We start from the raw sequence: 18,392 nt of genomic DNA on the forward strand, positions 1-18,392 counted from the left end.
GATTATTAAAAAATATGTTTATTATGCAGTTTATTATGGTTTTATACATCCCTACTGCCCCTATTTCTATTTAATAGCAGTTGTAATTACTAGACTATTAATAAGAAGCAAATTATAAGTTTATCTTGGCAAATGGTTTGGATATTAACAGCGGGAATTGTGCCTTAAAATAAAGTGTGTCCATTAACAAACATTACTCTGAAATGCGACCGCTTCTCTAGTAACTTTGAGAAGAAGTCTGTGAATCTTTTAGGGAACATAGTCAAAAGATTCGAATCCAGAGAAAAGTTCAAATCCCTCACATTTGCAAAATTAATTTACAGTTTGATCACAGGGAGGCGCTAGAGAAATGTTTCTGAAGATCGTGACGACATATTCCTGAGACAGGCGCTGGAATTGAACAGGACATGACTTTGTCAAGTGTATTTTGTGCTCAATATATTTTATGACATTTTGGTGAATTTAAAAACTCCATCGACACCATCATGTCTCTGCTTAGAGCCATCAGACACAACGTAAATATACCAATCCTATCTGTCTTTATTTTGACCGAGGTGTTTTTGTTTGCTGAGCATTTGTTCAAGATGACAGTACATGTGTCGCGTTGAGAGATTAGTTTGCTTGTTAAATATAAGATACACTGTTTATGTTATGTTTCCTTGTGTCTTTAGCCTCAGGTGCTGTGTAGAAATATAATCGCGAGGTCTTTATCCAGTCAGACCGACGGAGAGGTGAGAATCGCACAAGTATTGAAGGAGAAGTTTCCTCAAGCTACAGCTCTTAAAGTTGTGGATATATCAGGTGAGTCTCGACCGACCCTGAATTAAAGGGATAGTTCACCCAAAAATTTAGGTTATGTCATCATTTCCTCATCTTCCACTTGTTCCATACATGTTTGAGTTTCTTCTGTAGGAATAAAAAGTTTTAGGAATATGTAGACTACTGCTGAAAGTTGGAAAAGCAGCTGTCGACGTTTATAATGTGGTAAAGTTGGTTTTATATGTTTACGTTTGTTCGTTTTTTAGCTATGACAACTTGTGACGTTACTTTGAATATTCGGCATGATTCATTTAAGAGATGTTGTACTTTGATAGTCATTGGCGGCTAATATGATTTCCTTGTTCCGAATGTGCAAAGAATACTGTTCTTAAAGTATATCATTAAGGAGAAAGTCGGAATGTTCAAATATAAAACCAGCTTTACCTAAATTACTTTCGTAGAGTTTTTTTTACTAATATGGAGGCCAGTGGCTGCTCTTTTCAACATTATTTAGAATGTTAGGCATTCATGAAAGTTTTGAACCACTGTGAGTAAATAGTGAAGCAATAAATGGAGAGTTCAGATGCAAAACCCTCCAAATAGCAGACCTCTTTTCTTGTAAATCATTATTTTCTATCAGGCTTTTATAATTAGGTTCAGAAGTTTTATTTTATAGCTAATGATAATGTTATTAGCTAGTAAATTAAATTTTTATTTAATTTATTTTCCAAAAATGTCACTTTAGACAATTTTTTTTGTTTTTTAAGAAAGTAGATTTTCTTTTGCGTCAACCAGCTAAATCCACCTCTGCTTTTTTTTTTTTTTTTTTTGTTGCAAGAACCTCTAAATCCACCTATTGGGACAAGACAGTGTAATTAGTTAAAAAAATCACTAAAGATGCAATTAAAAATTATTTTACCAAACATTAAACACCTAAAACTAAAAATATTCAAATCTGTCAAGTAAGTGGCGGTTCATTCCGCTGTGGTAACCCCTGATAAACCAGGGACAAAGTAGAAGGAAAATGAATGAATGAAATCTGTCAAGTAAGTGCATCAATCAATTACATTAAAATTGATATGAATTAAATCTTAATCTGTTGTCATTTCTGATATTTGGGATTTAGATTTAATGTAAATAGAGCAATGTAAACATTTGTAAAAACATTGTAAATCATCAATAACTGCTTTGTCCATTAATATAAAAAGCTTATTAGGTATATAACTATTATGAAGTATAAATCTTCTTCAAGATTAAAAAATTAATCTTTTTAAAAATAGCTTACAATAGCAAATAGAACACAAGGTAGGCCTACTAGTCAAAAAGGGGACACTTTTAAAAGCTGTCATTCATTCCATACTCACAGTCTTTGTCTATTGTTTATCCTCATAGCATCCATACGGGACAAAAGAACGCCATCTTAACTCTGTCATTCGTGAAATGGAGTTGCCGTTTAATGTATAGTTAGCCGGACTCATTCAAAATAGTGTCACTACACAAAAAAAAAAACATTATGAATGCATGCTACACTTCTGACTGTACAGTGTATTGTCTTTTCCTTATAATGCACAGAGTTTTAAGGTAAGGGACGTTTTCATTTGCCACTCACTGACAGTCGGACAAGCTCATCCAATTCCTCAAACTCCATCTTTTAAAATCGAAAGCAGAATAAAACAGTCTCCTCACAAAAGCTGCCGTATCAGCGCACCGCTACATTAAAAACATATGATTCAATTTGCGCCTTCTGATTGGTTCTCGGGATATATCGGCTTTTGCTGTCAAAAGCAAGTGGCATTTAGGGGCTTTTGCCAACAAACTGTTATTTCTGAATGGGCTGATGCTGAGATTTAAATGATTTCAAGCAAAAATATTTGTTGAACATGTACTACGTGCCTAAAGCATTCACTCAGTGTCGTTATCTTATTTTTGGCGGAAATGGATGTTTGGCTTTTGCATCTGAACTCTTGATATTTTAATTTATTTGTTTTAGGTTAATTATCCCTTTAAGCTTCAGATCTTATGTTTAAAGACCTGTAGTAATGTATTTGTAATTTCAGGAGGATGTGGTGCAATGTATGAAATACACATCGAGTCTGATGAATTTAAAGGAAAGAGAACAGTACAGCAACACCAATTAGTCAATCAAGTAAGTAAAAAAGCAAATGGGTTCAAAATACTCGAATAATAGTGCAGTGCACTTTGTTTTTACTCTGTTTTAATTCAATTTTTTATAAACATAGTGTACACATAACATTTACTTAGAATGTTTACAGTCACAAAAATAAAATAATAGATAAATGGTAATAATAGATCAATTATTATAATAAATAAATAACAGTGACTGCTTAAAAAAGACAATGCATTACAATAAAAGGGGAAAAAAGGAAAAAAGTAGATAAATGCATAAATAAACTCCAATACAAAGACAATACCTACAACATAGGCCCTGACAGCATTTTAACAATCAAGTAAATATGTTTCGATTAATGCCTAGGCCAATTGGAAAATGTCTGATTTCAACTGCAAATCTGCAGACATTTTTCTCAAATCTATATATATATATATATATATATATATACAGTTGAAGTCAGAATTATTAGCCCCCTTCACATTTTCATATATATATATATATATATATATATATATATATATATATATATATATATATATATATATATATATATATATATCTATATATACACACACACAGGGCTTTACATTAACTTTTTTGATCACCAGCCACTGTGGCTAGTAGATTTCCAACATTACTAGCCACTTGCCATTATCAATAGCCACAATTTTGTTGTTTGGAAAATATATTTTATATACATAAATGTGACTTTGACATGCTAAAATGACTTGATTTAGATGTTGTGTTGTCCACATGCCTCCTCATTAATTTCACTATGTGTGTTGTGTATGAGCTTGCTCACTGTGCATGAGCAAATAGGTTGTGTTGCATTGCAATTGTATGTATATATATATATATATATATATATATATATATATATATATATATATATATATATATATACTGGATGCATGATATGACGTATCATATAACTTTACTAATCTTCCTTTAAACGTCCTGCCAGTACACTTCAATTTTAGGACATTCCCAAATTATGTCATCATAGTCCCCCACTTCTCCACAATTACAGCACACTATTAATAATGGTGGCCGAGAGAACTCAAATGCGCTGCAAGTTACTGCAAAAACACACACTAATAGAAAAACAGTAACAAATTGAGAAAATATCTCAAGTTTGCCAACACAAGTGCACCTGCAAATTCTTACAGCACATGCAAATACAGAAACCCACTGCAAATAGCACAGAGAACAACAGAAATGTGTTTAGGGACCCCAAAATGTGATGAACCAGTCTGCTTCCTGTTCCAGTGAGCGGTGTTGTTGAGACAGGTGAGTTTTTTGTTTATTTTAACATCATGGTTGTATGGTTCATTGTTGTCTGTATATATTACAGCTGACTCTAAACAGGAAGCAGCTGGTGGGTTCATAATGTTTTGGGATCTTTTCAGTTATGGTCTGTCCTATTTGCAGTGTAGTGTTGTCAAATGCTGAAGATGTTTTTTTGATTTTTTAGCCTTTTTCTATTTGCAAGTGTTTTTTGTTTATTATTTATTTATTTTTTTTAACTTGCAGCGTGTTACAGCACGGGGGGCCACTGTGCCTATTAGCTTTTTCCACTCATGGGGTCCTGTGGGATAACTTTAATTATTAATTTTTTAAAAGTAGAAATATTTAAAATGCTATCGCTTAATATTCTGATTTTTAAAACCTGCAGTTGAGGAAAACTAAAAATTCAGTATCTCAATAATAAAATATTGGAATATTTTCTTGAAGATCAGACAAAACTGAAGACTTACAAAGAATGTTCAACTATTTAATCAATTTACTCAACTCCTTCAATGCAGGATGGCATCTAGTCTTTGGGACTGCTGAGGCATTTATTGAAGCCCAGCTTGCTTTGAAAATTGCCATATGTATTGTTTAGTCAAGGGTGGCACGGTGGCTCAGCGGTTAGCACTGTTTTTTTTGTTTTTTTTTACATTTTCTTTACATTTTAACATTTTTCTGTTCATTCATTCATTTATTTTCTTGTCGGCTTAGTTCCTTTATTAATCCGGGGTCGCCACAGCGGAATGAACCGCCAACTTATCCAGCAAGTTTTTACGCAGCGGATGCCCTTCCAGCTGCAACCCATATCTGGGAAACATCCACACACACACACACATTCATACACACACTCTTACACTACGGACAATTTAGCCTACCCTATTCACTTGTACCGCAGGTCTTTGGACTGTGGGGGAAACCAGAGCACCCGGAGGAAACCCACGTGAAGGCAGGGAGAACATGCAAACTCCACACAGAAACGCCAACTCAGCTGAGGCTCGAACCAGCGACCTTCTTGCTGTGAGGCGACAGCACTACCTACTGCGCCACTGCCTCGCCCATTTTTTTTTCTAGTTAAATTCTTAAAATAGTTTATTCATAATAATAATAAATAATAAATAATAGTAAATAATAGTAATTTCACGTATTACATTCTTTATACCATCAAACACACACCAATACTACTACTAATAATAATTATAATTATAATAATAATAATAAAGGTGACGCAGTGGTGCAGTAGTTAGCACGCTCGCCTCACAGCAAGAAGGTCGCTGATTCGAGACCCAGGCTGGGTCAGTTGGCTTTTCTGTGTGGAGTTTGCTAGTTCTCCCCGTGTTCACATGGGTTTCCTCCGTGTGCTGCGGTTTCCCCCACAGCCCAAAGATATACGCTATAAGTGAATTGGGTAAGCAAAACTTGGCCATAGTGTATGTGTGTGTGCATAAAGGCGAGAGTGTATGGGTGTTTCCCAGTATTGGGTTGTGGCTGGAAGCAGTGGCGGTTCTAGCTTGAATAGCACCCTGGGCGAACCACCCCATATACAACACACCCATGTAAGGTTACATCTAATTAATATAAAAAGCGACCATTAAACATGTACCTTCTTTAAAAAAGTTTGTTGTTTTACCCCAACTTTGGGTCAAATATGGACAAAATTAGAAGTGGAATTATTAAAAATATTAATATTTATTATAAATAAAATTATTATTATTATTATAACTGTTGTTGTTATACAATTATTATTCTAAATAAATAGCAGAAATCAATCCTAAATGTAACTGGAAACCAATATAAAGACAAAACTGGAGTGATATGCTTAGATCAACTGAGAAATCTTTTGCATGGATATTAATTTTGACAATTCTATAAAATACAAAAAATATATATGTCTTATAGAATTATCTGTTCATCTTAGACTCAACTCAAGGCAGAGAATTAATATAGTCTTACTTCCCTGACTCTTTAACCCTTCTTTCTGCTTCATAGCCATGCTTAGTCAAAATAAGGTTATCATCATATTATTCAAGCTTCAGTTTTGTCAACTAGCAAAACTCGCTCCATGCCGACATCTGGTGTCATAAAGTATGAGCATGAGCAGCGCGTTTTTTATAGGCGTGCATGTAAACAGCTGGGATTCACACTGGGATCAGGAGCAACGTGTGTGAAGTGAGCAGGAATGGTTCTCTGCGCATGCGTCAGTTTGCTTGCACCAACTTTGTTTTTGTTGCACATAGAGAAAAACTCGCGCTCACAACAGACGCCAAATATGAATGGCTCCTACCGTCTTCATTTTGGAATTATCCTTCCACTCTTGGGATTAATACACTTGCATAAAATAAATCATATCTCAAAGCATACTGAGGCACATATGATTTTTACCGAGGCATGTTTTTTCTTTATTTTTTTCTTTTCCCCGTGCTGCCATGGGCGATCGCCCATATTTGCCCATGCCTAAATCTGCCACTACCTGGATTAAAACATATACCAGAATAGTTGGTGGTTCATTCTGCTGTGGCGACCCCTGATAAATAAGGGACTATGCCGAAGGAAAATGAATGAATTGTCTAGTCAGATGTTTTTGTTCTTTGTAATCTTTTTCTTGATAATACCTCAAACTGTACTGTTGATTCTCTGTGGGATTCAGCTCAGTTGAGTTGGCTGACAAATCAAGCGCAGTAATATATTGTTCAGCAAACCAGTTAGAAGTAGTTTTGGCACTGTGGGCAGGTGCTAAATCCTGCTGCAAAAAGAAATCAGCATTTCCAAAAAGCTTGTCAGCAGAACAAATCATGAAGTGCTCTAAAATGTCTGGTAGACGCTATGCTCACTTTGGACATTATAAAGCAGAGAGGACCAGTACCAGCAGATGACATGGCACCCCAGATCTTCAAAGACTGTAGAAACTTTACACTGGACTTTAAACCACTTGGATTGTGTGCCTCTCCAAGCCTTTCAGTGATGACCTTCTATGGATTACGGTCCTTGTGGAAAGTGTCCATGATCGTTTTCTGGACAACTGTCAAGTCAGTACTAAGTCGTCTACTTCATAATTGTGGTTGCATGTTTTAAACTAGCAGGAGCTACTCTGAGGTTATAGACCAAAAATCAAGCTCAAAATTTAACATTTTGCCTTTTTGAGATGCTGATTTCTTTATTTTTTGTTTTCTTAACTGTAGGTCAAACCATCTGAATTAAATAAAAAAACTGCTTTGAGTCTAGTGAATCTGGAATATAAGAAAGTTGTATTTTTCTTCTCTTTCTTTCTTTATTTTTGATTTATTAAATAGCAAAAAAGTAGAGAAGTTTAAGTTATTTTAACCTCTTAAGGCCTAAGGTGTTTTTTTTTTTACATGCATTTTTTTTATTTCTTTTTGCTATTTGGGCTTATTAGAACCTAATTAGAATAAAAATCTAAGTATCATCTTTTGATATGATGTGCTTTTAGAGAAAAAGTATGTCCATATATGTGAACCTGTGGTCCGAATTTACATTAAAACACTTTTTCCTGAATGTTTTTTAATTCAAATATAACATAGCATTTTTTTTAACTTGCTTTGACTATTAGAGAGTAAAAACAATTTTTTTTCCAATTTTGGACAGCTAAAAATAGGCTTTGGGACATTTCATATGCTGCAAAACAGTTGCAGGATGACACTGTATGTCTTTAAAAAAATATAAAGCATTCAGTGTATTTTAAATAACCACTTAAGAGTTAAAATGTGCTGTACACGTATGTGGACACTCAAGCCCTAAGAGGTTAATTCTGAAATGAAATGTACTCACAGTGGCCACTTTATTAGGAACACCTGTTCAACTGCTTAATGCAAACTATTTAATCGGCATCATAAGTCTGCTTATTTACTCTTATAAACATGTGTAAATATATATATTTATTCAGCTATTTATATTTATTTTTTGGCAATATGATTGGATAAAGTGTGCAGTTGAAGTCATAAATATTAAATATTATAACCTGAAATTCTGACTTTATAACCTGAAATTCTGACTTTATAACCTAATATTCTGACTTTACAACTCGTAATTTGGACTTTACATCCTGAAATTCTAACTTTAAAACTCAGAATTCAGACTTCATAACCCAAAATTCTGACTTTATAACCTGAACTTTTGACTTTATAGCTCAAAATTCTGTCTTTATAACTCAGAATTCTGACTTTACAACCCGAAATTCTGATTTTACAACTGACATTCTGACTTTACAACCTGAAATTCTGAGTTTATAACCTAAAATTCTGACTTTAAAACCTGAAATTCTGACTTTACAACTCTTATTTTATACTTTACAACCTGAAATTCGGACTTAACAACCTGAAATTCTGACTTTACAACCTGAAATTCTAATTTTATAACTCGAAATTTTGACTTTATAACCTAGAATTCTTACTTTCTATATCGGAAGTCTGACTTTTAACTTGAAATTCTGACTTTATAACCCTGACTTCTGTCTTTATAATCCAAAGTTCTGACTTTATCTCGGAAATGCGACTTTACAACTCAGAATTCTTACTTTTATTACCTGAAATTGTAACTTTATAACCTGAAATTTTGAATTTTGACTTTTTAATTTGAATTTAACTTTTTAAATTGAATTTAATTTTTTATTATTCAGTGTCGGGAACAGGCTTCCATAGTCGAGCCCTGCTAATCAGTCAATAATGGAAAGAAGATTAGCTGAACTTCAAATTTAAAGAGTTTAATCTTCAGAATGTAGAAGAAAGGGATTGCAGAGGCATGACAAGGATTCACTTTGATGGAAAAAAGCTAAATACATTTTTAATAAGAGATATATAAATATAACTATATATATATATATATATATATATATATATATATATATATATATATATATATATAATTGAAAGTGAAATAATTTGGCAAAGTAAAATTATGATATGTTTAATCACAAATAAATTTTCAAATTATAAAAAAAAATTATAAAAAATTAAATTACATTATTTAAATTATTTTTTTTTACCCTATGGTGCTTTTGGAAGTCAACGAGACAGACTTTTAGTAACACCTTCACTTACAAATTGGCGATCTCATTTTGTTTACATAAAATAAGCCTGCGTCCATGCAGGTTTCATTTTACAGGCCTGTTGCTATGACAGCAGCTCTGGGATGAGAGCCTCAATCCTGGATCCTGTGTAATTGAGTAATTCGCATACAGAGAATGGAAATCTTTTTGACTAATTTATTACAAGTATCCATTTCATGTTATTCGATGTAAATTCTAATCTGAGGTTTGTTCTTCAACAGGCTCTTAAAGATGAAATTAAAGCCATGCATGGTCTGCGCATATTCACCGATGTTCCTCGAAAGTAGAAACTGCTCGGGGGTCATTCTCACATCGCCTCAGTCTGCCGTCTCACCGCAATGTAGTATCACACACACCTCAACCTGTCTGTCTTTCCCTTTTAAAGTCAATTATATGCAAAGTTCTGAGAGTGGCTGGGATGTACTTTGTAGATTTTATAAATAGGAGCTGTACAGTTACTCAAAATGAATGCTGTCGTACGCACAAGATGAAAGAATGTTTTGAAATTGTTTTTGCTAGTGTGCAAAAAAAAAAAAATGTGAATGAGAATGTAGAAGGCATGTTGTGGATGATTTGAATTGTTGATCATATTTCAGTAGTCTAATGGTCCCACTCTTCGTATAAAATCACACTTGAAGTAGATTTTTGAGAGATGTTTGTCTGTTCTGTCGATACATTAAATTATATCACCTTTACCTGACAATTTTGTGGCCTGATGTTGGTTGTATTTTATGAAAAGATAACACATCACGCCCCATTCACACGGGGCTTCAGCATCAACGCTTCCCATTCACTTTGAATGGGTGACATCAGGCATTGCCGAACTTCATTGTGGATATGTCGGCGCCGCTTTAGAGGCATTGCTCGCTGCAAAAGTTGGGACTAGTTCAACTTTTCAAGCGCCAACAGAAGCGTCAGCCAATCAGAATGCTGTATGCAAATACACCAGATAGACAGTGGCCTATTGCTGACGGAATTTTATTGGCTGACGCTGCTATGACGATCGCGGCAACCCCAGCTTCAGACACGCCTTCAGTAAAGCGTTGAAGCTGAAGCCCCGTGTGAATGGAGCGTTAGTTTTATTCGAAGCTGCTTGTGACTGAAAATAGTATATTCGACTGCAGTACTGCTATAGTGGATTCATTTATTTACGTCATTCTGATGAATTTTATTCCCAATTTAATACAAAAACAGAAAATATTTTCTCGCTATACTAGTGATTGGTAATGCTTGTTGTGGTTCAGAATGATTTCAAATTTCCCAGAAGTGCCCATTTTGTTTTTTGCATTGATGCGAAACGTTTAGTTATACGTTGTTTGTCATCATTGTGTTTCCGAATAAATCCCATACATATGTCTTCATGACCCAGAGCCTGTTGCACCAGCAGTGTGTAAGTTAAAATGTAATCTAGTTGTGATTTAAAAGGACACAACGTTACAACTTACACATTACTAACTGTTTTTGTGTTGCACCATTGAACTTAGTTTCAACGTAATGCTACGTTCCAGCTAAATATTTATGCCTACCCCCCACCCACACCACCACCAATTATAATGCTAGAAAAGACATGACAGCGAGATTAGTTTGAGGAGCTTGCGGTTACAATGAAGCATGGTCTCCCTTTAGTCAGCCTTAATTTCCTCCCAAACCTCGCGTTTGTTTCGGTTTGCGAAAGAAGAGTTTAATTTTCTTTCAAGGAGTGTTTTGTGTTAATTGTGTCCACCAATTAAAATGGGAATTTCTTCATGACTGGGTTTTTCTCCCTGCTCTTTTCTTTTTCATTTGTTGAATATTTAAAAAAAAAATCAAGTTTAATGTTTTGATAAATTCGTTTTTCACGTGCATTCACAGCTCGCGATGCAGGTGTGTGCGTGTCATCTGTTAAAGTGACTGATTGTAATGTAATGTACTATAAAAATATGATTTAGAATATCTTTTTTATTGGACAGTTATATACAGATGCATTTGTTGCAGAGTTTTAAAGCATTTCAATGATTTATATACTTTATATTAAATATAACGTCATTCAATGTGACTACAGATGACTTTACGGAGAGCTTACGACCTACCAACTACGGTTTGTTTTAAGAACATGTGGTGCAACCGAAGTGAGAACAAGTTGAGTTACAAACTAGCTAGTCGTTTTTAAGCCCCTAGTGAGGACTTTACGTTCCAGTTTAACTTACGATCAGCTGGTGCAACCCTATCCTGAACCAAAAACTCAGCCTTTTTTAAGTGTTTACCAAAGAAAAATTTACCACACAATTACATTTTAGCTGCGTAATTATTTTGGAAAGCAACTACGTTCAGTATTTGTACTGAAGACATCTTGTTGTAACGATGTTTGCTTCACAAGTCCATTGATTTAAAATTCAGTACGAATCAATTCCAATGACCGGTTCTAAAGAATGATTCGCAGTTTTACGTTGTTTGTCATCATTGTGTTTACAAATAAAACCCTTATGCCTTCGTGAACTGAGCCAAGAATTAAGCCATTTTAAACTATTAACCAAAGAAAAAGGTACCACACAATTACTTTTTAGGTGCGTAATTATTTAGGAAAGCAATGTTCAGCTATTTTACTGAGGATGGAAGTCTTGGTGTTTGCTTTGCATGTCCTCGCTGAAGAAGTTACGTTGTCGCCATTGTGTTTACTAATAAAACCCATGTCTTTGTGACCTGGATCAAGAATTCAGCCATTTTAAAGTGTTAACCAAAGAAAAATTTTACCACAAAATTGCTTTTTAGGTGCGTAATTATTTAGGAAAGCAATTGTGTATAGCACTTTTAATGAGGATGGATGTCCTATAGCAGTGTTTGCTTTACAAGTCCAGTTATCTACAATTCAGTACGAATCAATTCCCACAACCGGAAGTTACGTTGTTTGTCATAATTGTGTTTATGAATAAAAACCTCTATGCCTTTGGCATCTGGGTTAAAACTCAGCTATTTTAAAGTGTTTACAAAAAGAAAAACCCCAGACAATTACTTTTTAGGTACATAATAATTTAGTAAAGCAGTGTTTTTACTGAGGTTTGAAGGATTTACAATTACGTACAAATCGATTCCAAAGACCAGTTCAAAAGATTGATTCGCTGTAGAAATTATATGTTGTTGGTCATTATTGTGTTTATGAATAAAACCCCTATGCCTTGGTGACAAGAATTCAGCCATTTTAAAGTGTTTACCAAAGAAAATTGTACCACACAATTACTTTTTAGGTGCGTAATTATTTAGGAAAATTAAATTTCGTAGATTGAAGGATTTACAATTCAGTACGAATTGATTCCAACGACCGATTCAAAAAGAATGATTTGCTAAAGAAGTTATACATTGTTTGTCATCATTGTTTACGAATAAAACTCCTATGCCTTCATGACCTGATCAAGAATTCAGCCATTTCTTTAGAGTTTATCAAAGTAAAAATTACCACACAATTACTTTTTATGTGCGTTATTATTTAGGAAAGCAATGTTTAGCAATTTTTCTGAGGATGGAAGTCTTGGTGTTTGCTTTACATGTCCAGTGATTTACACATCTCTCCAAATCGATTTGATTGACCGGTTTAAACAAATGATTCGCTGAAGAAGTTGCGTTGTCGTCATTGTGTTTACGTATAAAACCCATTTCTTTGTGACCTGGATCAATAATTCAGCCTTTTTAAAGTGTCTAGCAAAGAAAAATGTACCACACAATTACTTTTAGGTGCGTATTTATTTAGGAAAGCAATTATGTTTTATAATTTTACTGAGGATGGAGTCTTGCGGTGTGTGATTTACAAGTTCAGTGATTTACAATTCAGTACGAATCGATTCGAATGACCGGTTCAAACGAATGATTCGCTGAAGATTCGAATATCAGCAGCGGATGGTGCGGCAGGAGCAGCAGAGAGAGCGCAGTCTCCGGGAGGCTTTCGGCAGACCGTTAGGCTGTTCACATCGTCTTCAGACATGGCAAAGGAGGGCACGGAGATCGCCGAAGAGACCGAGCAAATGATAGACCAGAAGGAGCCGGAGAATCCCGTCTCTGCGGTGGTAGATTCAAAAGAAATGCGGGCTGTGGTTTTGACGGGCTTTGGTGGACTAAACAAACTCAAAGTCACCAAGAAACCAATGCCAGAGCCACAAGAAGGAGAAGTCAAAATTCGCGTGAAAGCATGGTAAATATGTTCAGGTTGTGTTCTGTTTTTGTGTGTTAAATTCAGCTTGCGTAATAATGGCACATCTGAGACTTCGAGCGACTGGCAGCAGCAGCAACATGTTGCAGCCCGAGGAGCAGGTGCTTTCTCCTCCTTTCCACACACACACTAGTGATTTTATTTTGCATTTAAAACAATTAAATGTTAAAATATTACACTTTTTATGTTTTCAATGATACACATTAGTGAACCGTTTTGTTCTCCAGCTGATCTTCGCACCTCATTTGGTTCAGACGTGCATGACTGCTCTTGGGACATTTAATCGTTTGTGTATTACTGTGGGAGGAATGAAACATTATAATCAATAAAATATAGTTGTATTGGTAACACTTCGGTTTAAGTAACAATTCACACCATTTAACACTGGCTTGTTACTATTATGTATTAACTGTTTATTAGCACGTATAAAGTATGATCTTATTCTACTTTCCTAATCCTACCCAATACCTAAACCCATCTACTACATTACTAACTATAAATAAACAGCTTATTAATATTTATTGAGCTAAAAATCCTAGTTAATGGTGTGAATTGTACATAAAATAAAGTGCATTCTTCATAATAAACAATACATTTAAAAATACAATTATAATAAATGATACATCATATGTCTTTCTGCTGTTTATGGTTGAAACAAACTGGAATTAAACTTCATTATCTTGGGATTTAATTTTACAGTGGATTGAACTTTCTTGATCTAATGGTACGTCAAGGAAATATTGATAATCCTCCAAAGACACCTCTTGTGCCTGGATTTGAGTGTTCTGGGATTGTGGAGTCTGTGGGAGAGAACACCAAAGGCTTCGAGGTATGTTCATAAATGTTTTTTTGTTACGGTTATTTTCTTCCAACAATATTTTCTCCAACTCAGCAGGATTCACTGAAAAATTATTAAACGAGCAATGCATTTGCACATACACTAAACAAAATACAGCAAAACTAATCAAAAACACACTCTGAATCCAAAATCCAAAAGGATAAGCACTAATATGTAGAAACAATTATGTTCAAGATGAAGTCAAAAAGGGCAGATTAATGCTTTAATAATGCTCCAGTATTGACTTCTTTTATTTTTCATATAAAACTGAGTGTTAAAATACTTAAATATTTGACGATACATATGGAAATGAATCAATAAGCATTTTTGCACTTTAATGTGGGACTCATAATACTAATGAAGCTTGATCTTGAACGTGCAATAGAAGATCTTGGAAAATGCTAACATTAGCCTAAAAGTACTGAAAGCCTACAATACATCACGTAACATTCAACTGAGTGAAAACTTTACAGTATATTTCAAACTTTAAAAAAGATGGTAGGTTGTTGATGTTTGCTTGCCATAACTGGAGGTTAACTACATTTATATTCTGTCAACCCTTTACACAATACTTTAACTTTTCTGATTATATCTATCCGAGTAAACTCAAATCCAATTGAATTGAACTCTCCCTCTGTGCCAATGACACAATCCTTTATGGAGAACAGGATGCACAGAGGGATGTGGTTACATATTTTGACTGGCAGGTTGGACAGTTTATTGTAATGTTCAGACCAAAAGTTTTGTTTATACAAACTTTTCTTGGATCTGCATGAAGTTGCCACCCCATAAAAATTAATAATCCCCAAAACTATGCCATTCGTTTGTGCTGATTTGTCATGTCATTTTCTTGTCGACTTAGTCCCTTTATTAATCCGGGATCGCCACAGCGGAATGAACCACCAACTCATTCAGTACATTTTTACGCAGCAGATGCCCTTCCAGCTGCAACCCATCTCTGGGAAACATTCACACACACACACACACTCATACACTATGGACAATTTAGCCTACCCAATTCACCTGTACCGCATGTCTTTGGACTGTGAGGGAAACTGGAGCACCCGGAGGAAACCCATGCGAAGGCAGGGAAAACATGCAAACTCCACACAGAAACGCCAACTGAGCCGAGATTCGAACCAGCGAACCTTGTGCTGATTTGTGCTGCAAAAACGATCGTTTGTGCTAGTTTGGGGTCTGAGATATTAAGCTTTTTTTTGACTGTGTGAGGTCACATTCCACCCCATTTTGCATACATCGCTCCAAATCAGCAAAGTTTGTGCTCGATTTGTACTGGTTTGTGTCGTTAAAACACACACATTTTATATCTATTTTCGTTGTTTAGATTTACCCAAAATATTTCGGGAGCTGTGATGTCACTCTTCACACCAGGTTTTCTAAATCGCACAAAACTGGTTTCATTCGTTTGTGCCGTTAAAATAAACACTGCAGCTATTGTTATTGTTTAGATATTGCCTAATCAAAATATTTCAGGAGCTGCGAAGTCATTCTCCACCCCTTTATTCCTTCTAAATCGCACAAAACTGATGTCATTCATTTGTGCCTGGTTGATTTGAGCTACATGGGGTGGAAAGTGAAAATAATGCTTGATATTTCTGACCCCAAAGCAGCACAAACGTTTGTTTTTGCGGCACAAATCAGCACAGTTGCAGCACAAAAGAATGGCATAGTTTTGTGGATTCTTTATTTTTATGGGGTGCCAATTTCACAGAGGTTTTTTTTGGTACTTCCAATTTGGTGGGAACAGCAAAAAAGGAAAGGAATTTCATGTCGATTCGGATAAAGATTATGCAATTAAACATTTTTCTTGAAAAATAGCCATATCACTCTGCAACCCAAGACCAGTTACTCACTGAAGCTAAGCAAGACTGAAACTGGTTAGTACCTGGATGGGAGACCACATGGGAAAACAAGGTTGCTGTTAGAAGTGGTGTTAGTGAGGCCAGCAGGGGGCGCTCATCCTGCAGTATAGTGCCCTATACTATTGCCCCAGTATAGGGTAGGGGACACTATACTGTCAGGGCGCACTCACACTATGGTATCTGAACCGTGCCTTGTTTCCTGCATCGTTTGAGAAGTGTGAGTGCTCTGAATTGGACTCAGGCGCAGTTCAGTTGGCCATTCCTTGCCTGGTTGGAAGACGTGTGGCAGAGCGCGGTTTACTTGGGCCGTGACGCGATATGCTTGTAGTGTGCCTGAGCCCGAAACTGAAGACGCAACGTCACTTTTAAGGGACTGTTTCATATGGATTTATTAATCAATTCTTCAGCTAAACCTTCAGGAAGCCTCCTAATACGTGCAGCACAAGGACTTAATAATAATTTATGAGCGTCAAATATTGTGGATCTGATGGGCATATGTATGCATTGTGGATCTGTATGGCCATACATGATAAATGCACTATATAAATACACATTACATTAGATGATGGATCTTGGATGAAAATACTTTCTGAAACGGTTAGTTTGGAAATTGATACAGTAATAGCAAACATCACAATATCGACGTGTATTGATGTTGTTTTTAGACTGCTGTCTGCACTCGTTGGCTGAAAAGGAAACTTTTGAATAGCACACACAGATGAACTGTTAGCAAAAAGGTCGCTTGTTTGAGTCCCAGCTGGGTCAGTTGACATTTCTGTGTGGAGTTTGCATGTTCTCCCAGTGTTTGCGTGGGTTTCCTCAGGGTTTCCCCACAGTCCAAAGACATTCAGTAGTTTAGGTGAATTAGTGGAACTAAAGTAGCCGAAGTGTATGAGTGTGTGTGTGTTTGTGTTGTTTATGGGAGTGTATGTGTGTTTCCCAGTACTGGGTTGCCGCTAGAAGGCCATCCACTGCATAAAACATATACTGAAATAGTTGGTGGTTCATTACGCTGTGGTGACCTCTGGTAAATAAGGGACTAAGGCGTAGGAAAATGATTGAATGAATAAATACATTTGGACCACTTAATGATTGCTATTAGAATGTGAGGAAACTTCCAACCAGGATAACACATTTGTTTTCGAACATAATCACCCAATCACCCAATGTTTTTTTTATTTTGTATTTTCAGATCGGCGATAGAGTGATGGCCTTTGTAAACTACAATGCCTGGGCAGAGGTCGTATGCTCACCGCTAGATTTCGTGTTTAAGATCCCAGACGACATGACATTCCCAGAGGCGGCTGCCTTCTCATTGAACTTTGTGGCTGCCTACATGATGCTGTTTGAAGTGGCCAATCTCCGGGAGGGGATGTCTGTATTAGTGCACTCAGCAGGAGGTGGGGTGGTAAGTCTGTTGCCTTGAGCGATAGAGTTAGCAAAGAAACTTTGAAGTAGCAGAGATTAAACTTGCAGTTAAGTACAGACTTACAGATCCCATACTGCTGTTTCGCTCTCTGACCTAAAAGGGCTATGTAGGAGTTCATAGCTCATGCATGGAAAAAATATATTTACTCATGGTTTACTCACCCTGAAGTGAGTATCTTTACTGCATTGAACACAAAGGAAATGGTAAACCTCTGACATCCATAGTAAATGAAGAAGTACTATGGTAATCAGTGTCTATCTAAAAGATGTGGCATTGTGTAACAATAAATAACTGCTTGATACAGTTTGTAATATTGTGGTGTAGGAGTTATTTTGTGCTGCAGCATTTCTCAATTACTGTTTTTATTACCCATCACAGTAATTCGACCATAAGTGCCCTTGGAATTGGAATTATTTCCTGTGGAGTCCACTTCTCAGGGCATTTACGGTCAATATAATCAACCTGTCATAACAGTGTAATGTTAATTACCTCATCTGTCGACGTGATGCTGGTCCATTGCAGAGCTTGTGCAAAGATATTCATTTCGCTACGCTCCCATGTTTTTTTTTTGTGTGTGTGTGTGTGCTAATTCTGTTTTTGAGAGGAATACATGGAGTGTATTTTTACAATTATACTCTGGGCTGAGTGAATGCTTGGTTTTAATTGGCTGATGAACATTCTAAGTTGTTTAATTAACATTTAACACACAGATAAAGTAGTTTCAGGCAGGTTTAAACTCTTCCATATTTGCTTTGAGTGATTACACAGCCTGATTTCTTTGTCAGAAATAAAATCAAATATGTTTTTATGAGATGTGTAGGAAACT

The 18,392-nt window shown here is 35.7% G+C and overlaps 2 protein-coding genes across 2 annotated transcripts; both read left to right on the top strand.

The window, feature by feature from the left end:
- The first annotated feature begins 319 nt into the window (after positions 1 to 319).
- bola3 (bolA family member 3) lies at positions 320 to 9,942 on the top strand. The gene is made up of 4 exons (NM_001003525.3): positions 320 to 515; positions 672 to 801; positions 2,817 to 2,905; positions 9,461 to 9,942. The coding sequence occupies exons 1-4, from the start codon at positions 486 to 488 to the stop codon at positions 9,524 to 9,526; spliced, it is 315 nt and encodes a 104-aa protein (NP_001003525.1). The 5' UTR covers positions 320 to 485; the 3' UTR covers positions 9,527 to 9,942.
- Positions 9,943 to 13,174: 3,232 nt separating this feature from the next.
- vat1l (vesicle amine transport 1-like) lies at positions 13,175 to 17,872 on the top strand. Its single transcript, NM_001114560.1, is given in 3 exon segments — positions 13,175 to 13,398; positions 14,116 to 14,245; positions 17,330 to 17,872. Coding segments are annotated over 3 exon segments (573 nt in total). The 5' UTR covers positions 13,175 to 13,189; the 3' UTR covers positions 17,564 to 17,872.
- The last annotated feature ends 520 nt before the right edge of the window (positions 17,873 to 18,392 follow it).

Source organism: Danio rerio, chromosome 7, assembly GCF_049306965.1.
Source record: "Danio rerio strain Tuebingen ecotype United States chromosome 7, GRCz12tu, whole genome shotgun sequence".
NCBI classification, from domain to species: Eukaryota; Metazoa; Chordata; class Actinopteri; order Cypriniformes; family Danionidae; genus Danio; species Danio rerio.

Coding starts and splice junctions, on each gene's coding strand:
- bola3 (NM_001003525.3), top strand. CDS start 486: ATGTCTCTGCTTAGAGCCATCAGACACAAC. Junction 516..671: donor TTAGAGCCATCAGACACAAC/GTAAATATACCA, acceptor TTGTGTCTTTAG/CCTCAGGTGCTGTGTAGAAA. Junction 2,906..9,460: donor AACACCAATTAGTCAATCAA/GTAAGTAAAAAA, acceptor GTTCTTCAACAG/GCTCTTAAAGATGAAATTAA.